This window comes from Aptenodytes patagonicus, chromosome 7 (genome assembly GCF_965638725.1).
Source record: "Aptenodytes patagonicus chromosome 7, bAptPat1.pri.cur, whole genome shotgun sequence".
Lineage (NCBI taxonomy): Eukaryota > Metazoa > Chordata > Aves > Sphenisciformes > Spheniscidae > Aptenodytes > Aptenodytes patagonicus.
Window position 1 is genome coordinate 15,905,321 of NC_134955.1, and position 18,726 is coordinate 15,924,046.

The window sequence follows — 18,726 nt, forward strand, 5'->3', positions numbered from 1 at the left end:
GCTGTCATTTGTTGAATTCTTGTACAAAAGCCAATAGTGCTGCAGTGATGTTTTTATACATTTTGAAGGGAAGACTGAATAAAACATGGATAAATATTTTATCAGCAGCTTTTTCTGAAACCTAGAAGATATTATAAAATGTGTATTTGCACGTTTCACAGTATTTTCTCATTTATCTGCTTTCAAGTACATATTCATGATTTAATAGTTACAGCAGAGAAGGAAAGCAAGACGAACTGTCTCTCCACACAGGATTAAATCCAGTGTTCACAGACCTTTAGGTTCTCAGTCATGCATGATGATAGAATCAAGATCGTGGTTGAGCAGACACTGTCAAACCTTGCAGAGTTCTGGAAAAATAATTTACCTGCTTCTCCTACATTATTACTTGCTGGACCTTCACAATAAAATAAAGCTACTGTCTGCCTCCCTGGATTCAGTGCATCTCTTGGACACAACCAGTAACAGGTACTTTCACCTATTTTACAGTATCTACTCATTGTTTGAGCTTTATAGCATGGCTCAATTTTCTCTTTTGATTACTACTGCAAACAGGACTTTTTCAAGCACTTTGAATAGTCCCCTGCTTTACTATAACCAGGACTGCTGGTCTCAAGAGACAGGGTCTGAAGAAATAACAAGTTATTGCAGATTCTTTTTTTTTTTTAAACACAAGTACCTTCATTGGTTTTACAGAGGTATTTGTATATAAATTTTATGTTTGCTCAGCTAATTTCACTGCGTTGTTCAATCAGCATCTTTAACTAAAACCCTCCCTGCCAGCGTAAAAAGCTTTCAAGCACCTCAATTGATTTTTTCTATTTGTAAAAAACTTTGCCTATATGTAATTTTTACAAAAAGGTTTTGAAACTCTGAATGGGCAGTACCTTAATATTTAGCTCTTTTGCCACAAGACTGGGATTGAGAGGCAAACGGCATTTGTTCTTCAAGAAAAATAACTGCACACGTTCCATACCATTTTGCAAGGCAGCCTGCAGGCAAAAAAAAATTCAGCTGACATTTTGCTAACTGGAGCATCTACAGAAAACTTCTGGACAAAGTTATCCTGAAGCCAATGTTTTAACTCCTCAGTGTCAAAGGAATGCTAGAAGTTGTAACTGCTGTTCTAGCTATTAAAAAATACATAAGTCTAGTAGTACAACACTAATATCACAAGTTAGTGGTGTTTTTTTTTTTTACTGAACCACATGATAGAATCCCACTCTATCAAACTGTAAGTTCATATTATTAGCATGTAAACGGATATCCCATTCTTTTGCATCACAGGATCATTCTTCAGCAGTGATAGGTTTAAATCCAATTCCAGTTTATTGTGCACAGAAACCATCCTACTTTCTTACCCTATCACCTCACACAATCTTATGTTTCAGATGACAACAAATTTGACAAAAACATCAACTTCATTAAGCCATTAACTTGTTAAAATGCAGAGCAATAGATTCATAGATCTTCCTATATATTATATATAACATTTTATTGAACTTAAACTAAAAAGGCAATTGAGTGGATTGTTCTGAGGGCATACTCAGTCTAATCTTCCTAAAGAATATTAAAAATATATACACACCTGCCGAGCAGATCCACTTGTTTGCTTTACTCTTTCTGCTACCATTCCAAGAAGTTGCACCAGTCTGGTCTGCTTCTCCAGCTCTTCCCTCAGCCTTTTTCCACAGACTGAAAGAAAAGCTCCAAGAATTTGCTCATACCTTACACCAAACTTTGTATCATACAGTGTATCCTTAAGAAGCCTGAAATAAAGGATTTAAGATAAATTTTCCTAAGGAAAATACTGCAAACGATGCAATACTAAGACCTTAAAATACTTCAATGAATCAGTACTATATATATCCAAAGTTACTGATACACAGGATATAAAAGGCAGTAAGTTTGTGCCTTGTACAGGCACTGTCTGTTTTTTCACGGGAGAAACAGGATCTACATTCTGTATACTCTCCATTCACAACATATCATATGAACTATGATATTAACAAAGAATATTTTTTTCTGGAAATATTAATCTTTAGTAAACATTACGTGAACAATGGAACAAAGAACATCTTACCAATATAGGTAGTGTGCTATTCGAATGCTTCCCAGTGCCCGAGCCAAAAGAAATTTGACAAGAGCACTGTCAAGGTAGGTTTCATACTTCAATGCCTAAATACAAAGAAAATGAAATAAATCAGGTCTGGATTTAATTCTAGGTGAAGACTGACATTTTTATGACTAATGCACAGACAGAATCACCACAAATCCATAGGACAGTCACAGGGCAATTATTTACTCAAATTGTTTTCCATACCATGCATTAAGCTTATTAAGTATAGAGGCATGCAGTTGCACTTCTGCTACTAGTAATCAGCAATTCCTTTGGGTTTTCAAGAGCAAAAAAATTCAAACTTCAGTGTAGACAGAAAGTCTTACCTGCACAAATTGAGGAAGGAAATCTGTTAACTCATCATCACTTAATATCTCTATCCAATTCACAGCTGTATTTCGTACTTCCTGATCAGCAAACCTAGAAAGTCACCGCAAGTCCACATTAAGTTTATTCTGTTCATGTAGGACTTTTTTTCTTTTTTGATATCAGCTAGATACAAAAGAACCTATATGAAGTCTTTAATAGGTCAATAAAGGATGTACAGGTTTGAGGCCCTTCATTACCTAAGATGTAAACACATGTGCATGTTTAGGACAAGCATACTAATCTCTCAAAACTTCAGTCTTGATAGCTTGGCTGTAGAGCTTGCTCTCCTGTCGCAAATCAGATTCAGAATCCTAACCACTATTGCTATTCTTTCAATACATGACTTGGTTAAGCCTACATGAATAAAGTAAGCACGTTTTTCAAAATTTTAAGAAAATTTAGCTTTTGCTACAAGAAATTCAGCAGTATTTTCCACAAGAATGCTATTCAGAATCTTTTACTGAAAAGTCATTTAATGCACAACACACAGAGAGAACTTATTTACATTGTTTTTCTTACTTTGAATCAAGTAGTTCCAGTGCAGCTAAGGGTGATAAAGGAGGCCACTGTTGAAGTAATGAATATATTTCTGGAAGACTTGCCCAGTCCCACTGAGGGGCACTAACCAATATTTTCGGTAGGCTACTAGTATGACTATGGCAATAATGTCTCTTCTCCCACAAAAATTCTTTATCTTCTTTTGACAGCCTGCAGACAAAAGCATTTCCATTTATAACGCACATCACAGACCATCACCTGAATAACCCCAATGCTATTGGTCATTGTATACATAGAAATAATTTAACACACAAAATGGAATGCAATTAAAATGGCTATTTCCTCCACAAAAGTCAAAACGAGAAGCAAAATAAAGCCTCAAACATTATGGAAGCAGTTGTTCAAAGTTATAACTTGGGCAGGACAAAAATAAGTTTTAGTATAGTCTGAAATAAACCAAAATGTTAATGTTAGTTTGGTGCAGATGAGGGGGAAAGCCTGCCAGAGAACCTTTCATAGCATATGAACAGCCACTGCTGAAACTGCCACTGCTCCCTGTAACTGAAGAACTGCCAAGCAGTTCTATATATGCAATAGGCATATATAACAGGCAGCCAAAAGGGTGGCAGTCTTGTAACAGGAGAATGACAACACTAGCCATGGAAAGCACAAGTAAATTCATTACGTCAGCACCATTATTTTGCAAGTTTAAGTCAAACTCTTGTTTAAGTGTCCACAGGTCTTCAAAATTTACTAGAACCATATTAAAGAAATTTAAGAATAAATAAGCATTCCATACCCTAGCCACAAACTGATGCATACAAAGAGACCATAGCTAGAAAGAGATGAACATACCCAATAGTGTTATCCTTTGAGAGAATGGCAAGGAGACGTTCTCTCAATGGTTTTTCTAATGTTTCTATGGAATGACGCACAGTAGTCTTTGCAGCTTGAGGAATTTTATATTCAATATCAAAAGCATGGGATGGGAAGTCAATCTAAAAGAAAAAGAAAGAGATGATGCAAGTTCTTAAGAACAGTACCAACCATGTTTTGGGACTGCTAAGCCATGCCTAACAAGGTGCCTTCTCTTCCTAGAGAAATTTGGGCTCTGAATTTAGAATGAGAGGTGCTTATGTTCTGTAAAGAAACTGGAATGGCTATTTTTTGGGTCTAGACAACTCCCATCTCAGCATACATTTCTATAGATTGCTTTTCAAAGATGTTCTCTCCCGGTACTGATAGCATGTATTACCAAGGCATTTCCGATTTCTTACTTCAAGATAGTGATTTAATAATTGACTTGTATACACATACAGCAGCTTTCCATTCTTTGCCCTTAATGCTTAGTAATCGCTATTCTATATGGGCTTTCAAATATGACTTCGCAATATTTGCACTCTCCCCAAAACATTAATTGATCTACTACCACTCACGTAAGAGTTACAAGTCACAATATTCAAACAAGACATAGTCAGATCAAGTCAGAATTATATATAACCTGCAATACTATTCTTTCCATATTTCCTTTCCTACTGGCCATCCCTGATGCATGATGCGGATGTGATGAGGTCCAGAGTTGCAAGAGCTTTGTCCCACAAGTTAACAGTCTGAGAAAAAAAAAAGAGCACGTACAGGTATTAGTGTCACAGTCTGTTTACTTCAACAAGATATTAGTTACTAAAATACTATCTGGAGAAGACCAATGGTCACTACAAGGAAACAATTCCAAAGCATTAATGTGGTATAGGAGGATAGTTCAAACTGAGTATGTGTTTCTATTGCAGAGATAAGAAAATATCCTATGACGAGTATTTCAATATTCATGTTCAGAAAAGAACACAGGAAATCAAACTGTACTAGCCAATACAGTTTGGACCTTAAAAAAGGGAATTATGATCATCAAGTGTCATATGAATTTATTTCTTTCACTGGATGTCTTCTGTACTTTAAGTCCTTTGAAACACTACATACAACTTTCAGGTAGAAAAGGCAGAGGAAAAAGTTCAGTGCTGACACAGCTAACCCAGCTAAATCAAGCGTTCCCTATTTCTTAAGGGAGAAAAGGAACACTTTTGCCTCTGAGGAATAAACTGAACACACGCACCTTCTTACCCTCTCAGAAAAAAAGCCATGGGCATATGAATATTATAGACATTGCTAGTTGCCTGGACTTTCCACGTTACTAGATCTGCAAGCACTTATCAGATGACGTTTGTATTTGCCAGTTTATTCCCAATATTAAGGCACAACTGAGGATACTTCATATATTGGTTAAGTGCTGACTGTTAGGCACAGAAAACTTCTATTAGTCTTTAAAAATCAAAATACAGTCTCAAAAAGACTTCTTGGAGGCCAAGCTTTTAGTATATTTTGAAAGATGTTTTAGGGTTTACGTGTGTTTCAAAGAAAGAACAGTTCTTTATACGTAAAAATTGATTAACTGGGAGCTTATGATGCCAATAAAAAAAAATACTAAATCGTGCCACTAAAGCATAACTGAACAGCTCATTCTTTTTAGTAATTCTCTAGTTTAATATACTTGCCACAGCCTTCTGTCTCATCCACAAGTGAAGATATCTTACAGCACTCCACACACTTCATCTGAAGGGATTTTAACTTGACTACGGATTCTTCCAAAGCACACACATGACCTTTTATTCTTCCTACGTTTTAGTTAGCTACAAGTTTCAGCTCCTGCCTGCTGTTGATGCTATTCTCAACTGTAACTGGAATATTTGGCTAGTATCTTTAATTACCTAGGTCTGGATTTAATTTATGTAGACTGCAAGTGGATTAGACCACTAGCATCTTTACAGCTGCCATATACAGGCCATTCAAGCAAACACTGGTGCAACACATTCTATTTAGTGCTCTGCATAAACAGAAAATAGTTTTCTCCCTAAACTAACTACTATGAGAACACCATGCAGCGTGAAGACAAGATAAATTTGCAATTCAAATCAAAACAAAAGCTATGTTTTCAATAAAATACTGTGCAATGTGATATTTAGATAGGAGACTGAAATACAACATTTAAACAAAAGGCTGAAATAAGCATCATTTATGAAAAGAAATCCAAGTTTCAGTGGTGACTGAAAGCAGCTGCAGGCCATCTTTGCAATGCAGGAAAGTCTAAACTCTTAAGCATCCCCAAGCTGTTGGAATCGTCACCATAGAAAAGGGGAAGCAGAACAAGTAGAGCCATATCTAGAACCAGAGGATGCAAGCCATGTGGAACAGACATAAGCAATACATAGAAGTAACTGTCCAGGAAAGACTTGGTTGTCTTTCTGCAGCCTTGGTTGACGATTAGATAATTTAAGCTTCCAGTAAGACCTAGAAGTCAGAAGCACATATAAATAGGAAACCCTAAGCATAAATCCTGAAGCTATTTTGCAGTGGTGTGATCACTTCTGCAACATCATGCCTAATTCTGGCATCCGTGGCCAGAATGAAACGGACAGTGACACCTGCACATATTTAACTGCATATGACTTATAGGGCAACACCTGGATGTCAGTGGATTCCTCAAAGGACAACTTGAGTTATGCTTACATACTCAACTGCTGCATACTTACACAGTTGGTATGAACATGACCTCTTTTGGCCCCCATTACTATGAAGATTTCCCACAAATAAAACTGCTTTCATCCAAACAATATTCAACTTCCTCCAGCAGGCAAGTTTTTTTTTTTTCAGCCAGTTAGATGGAAATACTACAACACAGGACTATGTTTTATACTCTATTTAATTGAAAGCATTATTTCTGTAACAATAATGTATTCGGTTGTAGCGAGGTGGGTGTCGGTCTCTTCTCCCAAGTAACTAGTGATAGGACAAGAGGAAATGGCCTCAAGTTGCGGCAGGGGAGGTTTAGATTGGATGTAAGGAAAAATTTCTTTACTGAAAGAGTGGTGAAACATTGGAACAGGCTGCCCAGGGAAGTGGTTGAGTCCCCATCCCTGGAGGTATTTAAAAGACGTGTAGATGAGGCGCTTAGGGACATGGTTTAGTGGACATGGTGGTGTTGGGTTGACGGTTGGACTCGATCTTAGAGGTCTTTTCCAACCTTAATGATTCTATGAATATAGTTTACAATTCTTACCTTTATCACGGCCTACTACATGCAGTGGCGGAGAAGCAGTTTCTATAGTTATGGGAGTGGATAAGCTTTATATAGAGTAAATCATATTAATAATCTTACCCATATTTTGGATACTTACCGCCTAAAATCAAAAAGAGGTAGAGAAACCTGACCCAAAATTTCTGGGCCCTTTCTCTGCTTATTTGAGTCAGGAGAACTCCCACTACTTTGATTTAAGATTCCAAACAAAGTCAGACATAAGACTGATTCCAAAGGCAGCTGTGAAATCTGGATGGGAAAAATTATTCTGTAAAATAAAAGTATTAAAATAAGTCAGTCAAAGGACAGACAGTTGTTAATAAGTTACAGGCTTATCCATATAACCCATTGATGCCTCTTCCTTTCAGAAAGTTAATTAACATTGAAGAACAAGTGTTACATTTCATTAGTTATATTTCACTCCATTTTATCTCCTGTACCAGTAGTTTGCAAAACCTGCTAAATTACATTTCAGCACTGTAGCTAGGTTTGGAACAACCCTTTTTAATCTTTGTCTACTAAATCACATCCCTTACACAGAACCACACTGTCCAGCATAACCAGTCTTCCCGCTCTACTCACTATGAGGACACACACAATTCCATGTTAGCCGCCTCCTAGTCTCTCAGATTGAGAGTCAGCTGACAATAGTTTCCCATCCAAATGAAAGAATCTATTAAGAACTACTGAAAGAAATTCAAATGGTGCAAAACTAGCACCCATAAAGAAAGCAGCTGAGGAGTATACACCTCACTGAGCAATTCAAACTCAGATTTCTGCTTACACTGTTTTTATTGCTTAAAATGTTCTTTAAGTTTGATTTGCTGTAACACACCAAAATATCATTCTAAAAATTACCACAACTTATTACTAAGCCAGTTACACTACAAAACACTACAACTATATTAAGCAGCTTATAAGCAATTTAACACATCTTTCACTGTAATACACTAGTACTGGCTAGCAAAAGATCTGACAATTAATCCCTTGCATCACCAGAAAAAAGGTAGTTGCAGTACTCTCTGAAGGCAGGTATTCTAGAACCTGAAACTCTCATTCCTGGTCTGAAATAATTTGTCATTGTAGAATTTCAGGGTATTCCTCAGGGTCTATCTCTGACCTTTAAAAACAGTCAGGAAAATAGATATAGGGCAATGTGGAACTCACCTGAAGCTCCAGTTATGACAGGCTGCCTGATAACTATTAAGTGGAAAAGAATAAGCTGTGCATAGGTAATGAAAAATATTTTCCCCTCTCAGTTATCAGATATCACCCGCCATCCTCTCCTTATTTCTTCTCTGCATGCCCTTCCTTCTTCCTTTCTACCCTCTTCCCCTGCCCCATAAAGAGAAACTGAAGTTTAGTAGCTCAAACCAGACAGACATTCTCATATGCTATAGACAGACACTCTCAAGCACTTGTGTCTGCTCTCTTTATAGAAATAATCCTAAATTAGATGTTTAAATTCAGATATAAAGTTGTTACAATGTATTTGGAAAAAAAACAATTCAGCATTACTGTTAGTAAAAGTGAGTTGCTTTTCCTCCCCATTTACAAGATTTGAGCACTGCTTATAAGCAAGCTTTATTCATCCTTCTTTAAGCAGCACAAGCTGTTCCCATTATAAGGAATGCTATGACCTTCCCAAGTCCTTATAATTATATACTACAAACACATTAGCACAGGGCACTTGTCTAGCATTTCCATTCCCACTTTTAAAATGAGTAGTGAAATACCATTTGGAGAAATACTTCTGATTTTGGTTAGTAAGTCTCACACATTGTTCTTTCAACACTTCAAATGGAATCAGAAGCAAGAGTTGCTTGAAAGACTGTATTCAACAGCTAGCTAGGTAGGTACTAGCTAAAACAAAATATTTTAGTGAGTTTTAACATGCTAAAGTCACTTACAGTTCATCCCATTTAATCAAGTAGAAGAAGTTCTTGTATGTGCCAACCTTCTTGGACTGAACAGGTTTAAACAGATCTTTTCCATTATGGGTCAGAGAACAAATCAAGTAGTATTTTTCATAACTGGACAAGAAAAAGAAAGTCAATTAAACAAAAAATAATGTAGAAAAGGATGAATTTTACAATTAATAAATTACTCACTTTGATACCCAACCAGGAGAAATTCCATGCGCAGCAAATACTGTGAACTGGAGATGTTCTGTGGCAATCCATGCTTCCTTAGTACTCTTACTATCTTTTGGAGAAACTGCTGCAGAACTGCTACATGAATTCATGTGGAGTCGCAGAAGGGCCTCAACTGCTCTTGTTAACTGGTCTATACTCACTTTCAGAGGGTTTTCAGGCTGCAGTGAACCTAAATTATAGTTTAACTTTAATTCATATCTTCATAGAATAGCCACCTGAAAGCAGTTTTTAAATAAAATTGAAGAACTTTACTCACCAGATGAGCTCTTGCTAGTGTCATCACCACATTTTAAGGATACCTACACAGTAAAGTTAGAACAAGTTTCAGTACCAAGAGACCAATATTAATTTTCCATTTCTTTTAAGTATCTTGTACAGAAATTATGAAACATCTGAATTAGGCTCATATTTGGGTTTATGTAACACATTTTTACTCAAAGTTCCTCAAGAGTTAACTGACAGCATCACAATTTCCATAACATGCAACAACTATTCACCAAGTTCAAAAGCTCATGTTTTGTCAAGTCACAACTATTTTGACACCCTTTATGAACTCTTAAAAGACACAGTGCATTGGAATATTGCTCAGAATACTCTAACTTCTCTGAGTACAGATAAAACTTGGTCAGGGCTGTTATGGATGGAAGCAGAAGCTGTTAGCTCTATTACCTAGTAATTTAAGTCTGAACAGCTGTTTTGTTTGTGGCATTTGTTAACGTATCTTTTGTAGGCAGAGTTACTATAAATTTACTGAATAAAAAAAGGTTAAGCAACTGAGAAAAACTGAACAGCAAGTACTGTCACTTCATACTATCTGTTGTGTTTGCTTCTTGGTCTGCTAAACTGCAAGTCTAAACATGATACAGTATTACAGCAGTGTCTAGTCTCAACAAGGACACTGTTGAAACCAAAAGGTGCCAAACAAATCATGGGAATTTACTCCCTTCTAATAAGGAAGGGTTTCATACCAAATTCAACTTCTAATAAAACTAAAACGTAATGAAAACTAAGTTTGCGATTTAAAAACAAAACCCAGTGAATTCCTAATACTTCAGAAAAAGTCCAAGAAGTTTGCCACAACTGCTGCAGAAGAATGAAAGCTCTCCTTACACCTTTAGTGTATTAATTAAAACTTAATGTTGACAAGATGCTTAACTACCAAAAAACTTCATTCTTATAAAAAACATGCAGAAACTTGCGGGGGGGGGGGGGGGGGGGGCAGAATCACATCATTTTCCCCTTTCAGAAAAATTGCCATATGTTTCCACCATATCTGTCAAGTAGTCCAAGTACTTTTGGATGACAGGATGCCAAACTGTTGAAACAGCACTATACATGTCATTTCCTACTTGACAGTCTACTGTTTTCTTGTACTTTTTGGCCACTTCTTCCAACCACAAAACAATTACTTTAAAAATAATCAAACAATATCTTACATAAGGTTTAGATGCAACTGGCTCCAATCTTTAGAGCAATATTGTTTCTGAAAGCAGTCCTATATGCCTTCATACACATTGGCTTAAACATTAACGTTCATCACAAGAGAATTGCAGGGTTTTGCTGATAAAAAAAGTACCTTTTTCAAATTCTACTGGGATAACATTATTTTCAGAAGTTATTTTTACACTGTAATCTAATTATATCTAAAGCTTTCTCCTATCAAAAAGCAAACATTGAACAAATATTTGATACGCTGCATTTCACTAAGTTTTCTTAATACGTCTTCTGCATTTCCCTGCAAGAATTTTAGTTCCTGTGACAACTATATTTATTTGGTCCGTGCATTTTGCAAGACATCTGCTTAGTATTACAAATATATCATTGAACTGATGAACCTGAAAGTGAATAGAACAGCACATGAATCGCCACTCTAATAAGGCAGCAGAACAACAGAAATAGCATTACAAGACTATTTAGCTTTTTTATTTGCACACTTCTCCATTTAATGACTGGTTTTGACAACATGACTTGAGACCAATTCTACTCAAGTTAACTGTTCCTTGTAAGGCAGTTTTATCATCAAAATCTGTGTTATTTGAGAGATTTTTATTTTTGTCCATATGCTCAGGAATGCAGAAGATTGAACTGTTAGAGTTTTAAGATGCTATTGCTATTCACATAAATACTGCAAAGAAAATACATGATGTGAATTCCTCCTTTAAGCATAACTGCATTGACTTTAAAGGGCATGAGGTAGCCGTCAGTTTCCCTCAGTCAAATTTAGTAGCATCTACTGTGACACAAGTCTGTAGTTACAGAACCAGAAAATAGTATTCTAAAACTAGTTTTAAAAAAGTCACTATCTAGAACAGGAAAGGATTCCAAAGCAAGCGATTAATACATTAACAAAGAGATGTTAAAATAAATGGAAGATATCAGGTAAAATAAAACCACCATAACCCTGACTGAACTGTTGCTGGCATTTACAACTACCAAAAAGATTACAAAAAAGTATTTGTCAGTGTTAAAAAGCATACTTCAGAATGCAATTTATAGTGTGAAAGTTTACCTCAGCATTTTTAGTCCTTGGAAGATTAACAGCCCTCCTTAGCTTCTTTACTGATTCCGTTATTGCAGGAGTCTCTACACAATCCAATGTAGAACAGATTTTTCTGACAGTCTTAATTACATGATCTACTGCTTTATGCTGGTTCTAACAAGGAATGTATGAAAGAACAGATTGATCACAATTGTGAAATCCAGTATTGCTTTAATTTTTTTTTGATGATTCAGCCAAGAAAATTTCATTATGAGATGCATATCTCAATTACATTAAACTGCAGTGTAACAATTTGATTAAACAAAACCCTCACTATTGAGAACTTCCTTATAGCTCAGTTATCAACTCCGAAAACATAGTAGTATGGATTCTAGAATGGTGTCCTGGGAAACATTAGGAGATTTCCAACGATTTTTCTATTAAGTTGTAGGCAGACAAGTATTTTCTAATGAGATATTAAGCTCAAATTCCCTCATGGCATAGAAAAAATGTAGTTCAAAAAAAGATGTTCAATTAGTGAGAGGAAGGAATGCTAAAGAAGCAGTGTTTCAATTTCAGCCCTCTTAAAACAAACACATAGCTTCAAATTACACTTACACTACAATATGGCTTCCATAACAGAACTTTATCTTTTTTACTTCACTTTAATGTACTTTCGGAAAAGGTTTGTTGCAACTTTTGCCTTACATATTATTTAATTTAAATGGTTCTTCCAGATGAAGCAATTGCAAACTGTCATCTTGGAGAAGGAAAGGAAGGGGGATTGCACACTTTACAGGAAGCTTTTTTGAAAGGAATAGATCAGCTTCTTAGAGAATGAAAATGCTGGTAGGCTGCTTAAGACAAAGTTGAAATGCTCCTAATATTCCCTTCCTTCTCTTCAAATAAAAGAAAAGCCACTTAATTTAAACCTAAATAATCCTAGGTTTCTTGGGTTTTGTTTTTTTAATATAAGCAAAGTCTTCATCCAATTTTAAAGAGCACATGTAGATAATGAAAATATTTGCTTCAAAGTAACAGTTTAGTTTTTAAAGGCTTAACGTATAGATTTCTTTCACAACCACTTATAAGCACTTGCAACTAAATAGGCAGGATTAGTGTAATATCCTCCCGGTAAGATGTAAACTGATTCCCAACCCCCACCCTCCCCGACATATTCTCATGACCTTCCTACAAATGGATAGCAAAGCAGTCCATTAAATCAAAAAGTTTTGGGATTAGGAGTTACCTGGCAACAATTAACTTTGTCCTGGTAAGAAAATAACCATAGAAGTCAGAAGACATTGTAAATATTTAATCCATACTTTCAAAGCTAACACTTTGAAGATAACAGCTGTTTTGGCACATGAAAAGCAAAGTTTCCACTGCTATTTTCCTCATAGGCTCTCAAATTAAACTCAATAAAAAGACAATAGTTAATTTTAAAGCGTCCAACGATGTGAAATCAAAGGCTATAAACAAGTTACTTATGGATTACTTTACCCTGTTTCACTTTGATTAGCAAGCTTCAGCTACTGAATATGTACAGGAATTCACTTCAGGAAGTAAATAATTTCAAATGCAGCAACTGCTGATATTTGGACCTACTCATCATCATCTACAAGCTACATCTCCCATCATCAAAAAGACTGTAGAAAGAGTGGAACATAAGTCTGAATTGAGGTGTTTTGCGTTCCTCACTTCAGCATGTGAAACCACAGTTAAGCAAGCAAGCTGAAGCAGCTGCAAGAGCAAAGCAACAAAAACACCACCATATCAAGGAGCAGTAACATCTCACTCTCCTACAAGAAGACTGTGTTCAAAACTACCCTTGAGAACATGGTGAATCACCATCAAGGGAATTAAATAACATTAAGGGAATATGTAAATAGTGGACATAGCTTGTTCAGACCTGCATTCCTGGAGAGGCAAACAAACATACTGGAAATGAAAAGTATTGTAATTAAGAACAGTCTTGAAATGAATGATTTATAGAAACAGTTTAAGAAACATAGTTACCTAATGTTTAAGAATTTAAGTCTCCAAGTTACATTACTATCAGGAGTTAAACTAAGCTTCTCCTTTTAGAAATGAATAAAGCAAGTTATCTTCAGTTAGCTTTTACATTTGGGAAATTACTCCAAAGTACTCCGCATACAACCTGTTTTAAGCTACCTATCATCCATTGAAATAGACAATGGTTTTGACAGTGTATTTTAAATTAATCCAGTAGTGCAGAAGATGTTATTACACTTTGTGTAAAACTTACTTGTATGTTCCAAACACGCTTCAGTTACAACTCCCATTGTACACAACTATTACTGCTCGCTTTTATGTAGATTTTTATCTGTTACCAATACATCATTCATGGCTGACAACAACTGACATAGTCAGGATTCAGACCTTTTCCCTATTCCCCTAAATTAATCTCTTCAGCATTTTTGAGGAAAAGGTTATTTTGCACCCCAGGACTTGGAAGATACATTTCTAGTTGTGACAATTAGGTAATAATCAGTTTGCAAGAAAAGGTAGAAAGAAAAGAGGAAAAGCAATCTAAAAATCCATTATTCCAAATTTACATTTGACAGCTTATTCAGATCTCAGTTTCCCCAACTGTCCCATTAGTAAACCTTCTCATGCTACTTTTGGTTCAGCAATAATTTATGATGCCCTTACCTCATTTTTAAGAGCTATGTTAACTTGCTTGTGATACACATCAAGAAGCTCTTCAATAGAAGACCTGCAAGAAATAGTAATTATTGAACACAAGTGCAAGAACATAACATAACCTTGGTCAGAAATTCAGCAGTGGGCTTGATTACTAAAATAACCACATAACCTTACCTTATAATAGGTTCTCTGAAAGGCTTTTCTACTTTGTAGAGGTGTTTGGTTAGATGTATAGGTGTTCTGTCATCATCTTCCTGCAATAAAACATTAGCTATTAAGTCCAGCTCTCACCTTTCTATAATTTGTAATACTGTTTTATAAGTTTCATTACTAATACCTGTGGAGTAGAAGGGGAAAGATATAAGGTGATCTCTTCAAAGGGGAAAAGAAATAACTAATTCATAGCCTATGAAATGTGTACACATTGGGACAGGGGGAAGAGGGAAGAAACAGCAATCGAGTGCCTAACTACGCAGATATCAAGTATTCTTCCCCTCCTCTTTGAGGGTCTGAAACATATCTAATTAAACTCAAACTGTTCTCAACTTATTTAACTCTGAAAGTTGCTGCTTCTCTTTCAGGTCTCAAGTTTAGTCCAAACGCTTGCATACTTCTTCCAGCTATAGTACTTGGTCTAGTAAGAGAGTTTATCCATATGTATATTATTATTTGCCTTGCAAAAATTTGGTATTTCATTTCCTCTTAGTATAAGAGAATACAATTCCCAACACCAAGCAGACATACAAATTTGTTAATCACACAAAAAGGTTACACCTCAGATCCATCAACTCTCATGCAAACTCCCAACCTCTTGAAGACTTATATTGCTGCTGCAGTTTAGGAGGTACTTACTGTTCGTGCCAGATCTCTGCATATTACACTATGGGTCAAGAGCTGCAGTTTGATTTCTATATCCCACTTCCGACAGTTCTGAATATATTCATGACTTCCTACGCAGTGCTTACTGTTAAACAAAAGAAAGCTATAGTTTTACCAAAAATATGCAGTGTTTTTCAAAAAACTCACTTGGAATATTTAAGACAACCTGTTGGCTCAAAATAAGGAAATGGTGAATCAGCCTCCACACCATACTCCTTGATCTGATTTTTACTTCTGCAGAAGTTTTAGTATACTATTGCAGATACCTATACTTTTGCTAAAGCTCTTAACTACTGTGGCTAACAATGAAACCAAATATTCCAACCCAGAGAAATAATGGGGGAGTTGTAAGCCATTAGTTTTGAAGAAAAACACACCACAGATTATTTCAGATTATCAGAAATCATCAGTAGACTTTTTTTACCTGGTTGTTGGGATTTGAAGAGCAGCTGAAAACTACAACATCCAGACATGCTCTAGAAATCTGCATCTGAAAAAAACCTGTTTGTGTTCAACACAACAGATGGCAGATTAGAACAGATTTCTAGGAAGCTGTTGAGAACCTACTTTGCTGTATCCCAGAGCAACTCTAAAGACTGATCTTTGTGCAAAATGTGACTCTTCTGCGTTTTTAAGATTTCTGCTTTCACACATTTAATTGTTAAAGATATACTTTCCATTAATTGTGCATGAAGAAGCATGAAATTAAATATTAATGAAACTTACTTCTGTAAAACTTCTTCTTGGCCACAGACTTTCAGGATATAGCTGCCAATGTCCACTTCAGTCAAGTCATCATGCACCCAGCAAAGTGCCTGCATTATTATAAGCTCAACAGGGGAACTCACTGTTTAAAGAAATTACATCTAAAAGTTAAATATAGCTATATTACTATAGCAAGCGATATTAACCACTGTTCACTCACAAATTGTGAGTATTTAATGAAATTTATTTTTATACTTGTAGGGAAGACTCTTATGCTTCTATAATCTCCTAAATTTCATAGTCCAAGATCTTCATTTTTTTCCCCACAAAGAAAGGCACCTTATAAAACCTGCCTGTAGTTTAAGAAATCAATAAATCCTTTTTAAATTAGAATACAGTATAGTCATTTGACCAAGAGTACAAAAAAGTCTGCAGTCTGTTTTTCAGTTTTTATATGAGGCTAGCCTTTTTTTAATTATAAGTTTGCCTTATTTAGCAAGGACTTCAAATAGGTATGTGATCCCAGAGCTGCTTAAAGTTTGAAAATCATTGTCTGAAGGGTTGGAGATGGAACTTCTCTATTTGTTCTGCTTTTGAGGAAGTGAGTATCAGCTGTAGCAGAGGCAACTCCTACTGAAAGTCCTTTTTTCTTTTTCCTTTCCATTTGTCTAGGGCAGTTTCCACATTGTACAGATCAGATCTCAGTAAGCATCACCAAGCCTTTGCAAAAAGCAACTCAACAACCAGTACTTTCACATCAGGCTCCAAATGCTCTTTTGAAAACAGACTCTCTCTTCCATCCAGCAACTACAGAGCAAAAGAAATAATCTTAGTTAAACCCAAAATCCATTCCCCCACAGCCACCAGCTGTCACTGACGAAAAATACAGATATGTTTTAACACCACAAACATTTTAAGTACAAAATGCTCTCTACTCCTCCCTACCTAGTTTCTGATCTTCTCCTTCAAATAATTTGCAATGTCATTAAGTGTCTCAAAAATTCTGTAAAAAAACACTGTGTAAGAGAATTTATTTTTTCATCAGTACCTTCGGAGTGTTTTTTTTCCCCCCGTCCAGGGACCGTCCCAATTTTCCCGAATCATCTTTTTTTTTTGTAAGAAATGTTACTACTACGGTGGATATAGAGATAATGCTACAACAATATTTTCCACAAGATAACGCAAGTGCTTCATCTCATTAACAGATGACTAATTACTACAAGCATAGAAGTATTTGATAGCATATGAAGAATGAGTATGAGGAATTCAAGAACAAGGAATGATAAGAAGTACGAATTCAGAAACACTATTTAACTCATTATTAAGACTGTTTAGCTTATTATTAGTCTAGAGTGAAACTGCTGTACTACCTTCAGCAGAGAATATGGTGGTTGATAAGGAAAAAAGATGCAGTAACAGTTTATGGGCTATAGTCACAGGCTGCATTGGCCAAGGTCTGCCAGTCCTGCAAAGCCTACTGGAGTAATACAAAGACAGTGTTACCACCTTTTTCCCACCCTCCGTCTTACTGAAAGACATTCATTTCTTACTGACACGCAGTGATTGCTCAGGTAGACTTGTACTTCCATGTAAAGTCTAATAAACAAATGCAAAATGAATAGGTATACCCAAATAAGCTCTAAAGTTCATCTGTTTCCCTCCTGGGTCTTTTCTACACATCGAGTTGTCAGAACACTGAAAGGCTGCAGTCCCTTCTGAGCAGGACTGAAAGCCATACTGAAGTAGTTCTAGCATTAGGATGCTAAGGTATGCAACAATTTGACCAAGAACAGAACGAATTAAAGGAAGAGAATAACTTTAAATACGCCTATTACTAGTCACGTATAAGCTACGGATACCTATCTTTCACTAGTTATGGAAGACAAGTAGTTAACTGTGATTACTTTCAGCATCAGAAAAAGGAAGAGAGCAGAAAGCACAAAGAATAAGATACGCAGGGCTAGAATGCAAAACACATTCCAAGGTATTCACAAAACTTCTAGAAATAAAGGGCTGAAGCCATAACGTTTTGCTTACGCTACCAAAGCCTTTTGTAGGAAAGGATTAATCCTGTAATATTAGGAAAGTGTAATCTTAAGGATGAAGAGCAGAAACCCTTCCTAAGCTACACTTACAGTCCACCTCATTTCTTAACAAAAGAGTATTAAATCACAGCAGAATAACTATAAGGCTGAGCAAATTAACAATATAGAATGAAAACACGTATGGAGAGCTTGTTTTCCAACAGAGCAGCTAGTTTAAGTGAGTAATAAAGCAACTTCGTATCTTTTGAGAACAACCAACTCTAAAGCATCTACACTGTTACAGATAGAGAACCAAATGATAAAAAAGCCACCACAGCACAGATCCACTACCAGGTGACACAGTCTGGGAATGGGAACCCTCACAAGGCCTAAGAGACTACAGCAGTTTAGAAGCTAAAAAGTAAGTTGCTTCTGAGGTAATTTATTATCAGTTATTTTATCACCAAGAACTGCCAGAAGTTGGCAGCACCCAGAGTTACAGCCTTTAATACAAACGTGCTGTGCAGTCTTGACTGCACAGAGAATGTGAATTTATGTATAAGAACAAGGCAAACCTAGAAGTTCCACAAACTAATACTCCTGGTTACCCACAAAACTGGGCCAGATAGTTGTGGCACATCGTGACAGTATTATTTTAGTGTTTGTGTTCATAAGCATATATTGAAGTCAAGTAATCGATA

General features: G+C 36.0%; 1 protein-coding gene across 3 annotated transcripts in view; it reads right to left on the reverse strand.

Annotated features, from left to right (window-relative positions):
• The window catches only part of PIK3C2A (phosphatidylinositol-4-phosphate 3-kinase catalytic subunit type 2 alpha), a 54,318-nt gene that overhangs the window by 13,806 nt on the left and 21,786 nt on the right, over positions 1 to 18,726 (reverse strand). For all 3 annotated transcript variants that reach the window (XM_076344084.1, XM_076344085.1, XM_076344083.1), the window contains exons 5-20: positions 16,023 to 16,143; positions 15,270 to 15,381; positions 14,592 to 14,671; positions 14,424 to 14,487; positions 11,778 to 11,921; positions 9,525 to 9,567; positions 9,224 to 9,437; positions 9,023 to 9,145; positions 7,213 to 7,380; positions 4,488 to 4,596; positions 3,842 to 3,984; positions 3,008 to 3,196; positions 2,446 to 2,539; positions 2,084 to 2,178; positions 1,589 to 1,769; positions 888 to 992 (exon numbers count right to left, since the gene is read on the reverse strand). In XM_076344084.1, the coding sequence (XP_076200199.1) occupies positions 888 to 992; positions 1,589 to 1,769; positions 2,084 to 2,178; positions 2,446 to 2,539; positions 3,008 to 3,196; positions 3,842 to 3,984; positions 4,488 to 4,596; positions 7,213 to 7,380; positions 9,023 to 9,145; positions 9,224 to 9,437; positions 9,525 to 9,567; positions 11,778 to 11,921; positions 14,424 to 14,487; positions 14,592 to 14,671; positions 15,270 to 15,381; positions 16,023 to 16,143 (1,985 nt within the window). The remainder of the gene's footprint in view (positions 1 to 887; positions 993 to 1,588; positions 1,770 to 2,083; positions 2,179 to 2,445; positions 2,540 to 3,007; positions 3,197 to 3,841; positions 3,985 to 4,487; positions 4,597 to 7,212; positions 7,381 to 9,022; positions 9,146 to 9,223; positions 9,438 to 9,524; positions 9,568 to 11,777; positions 11,922 to 14,423; positions 14,488 to 14,591; positions 14,672 to 15,269; positions 15,382 to 16,022; positions 16,144 to 18,726) is intronic.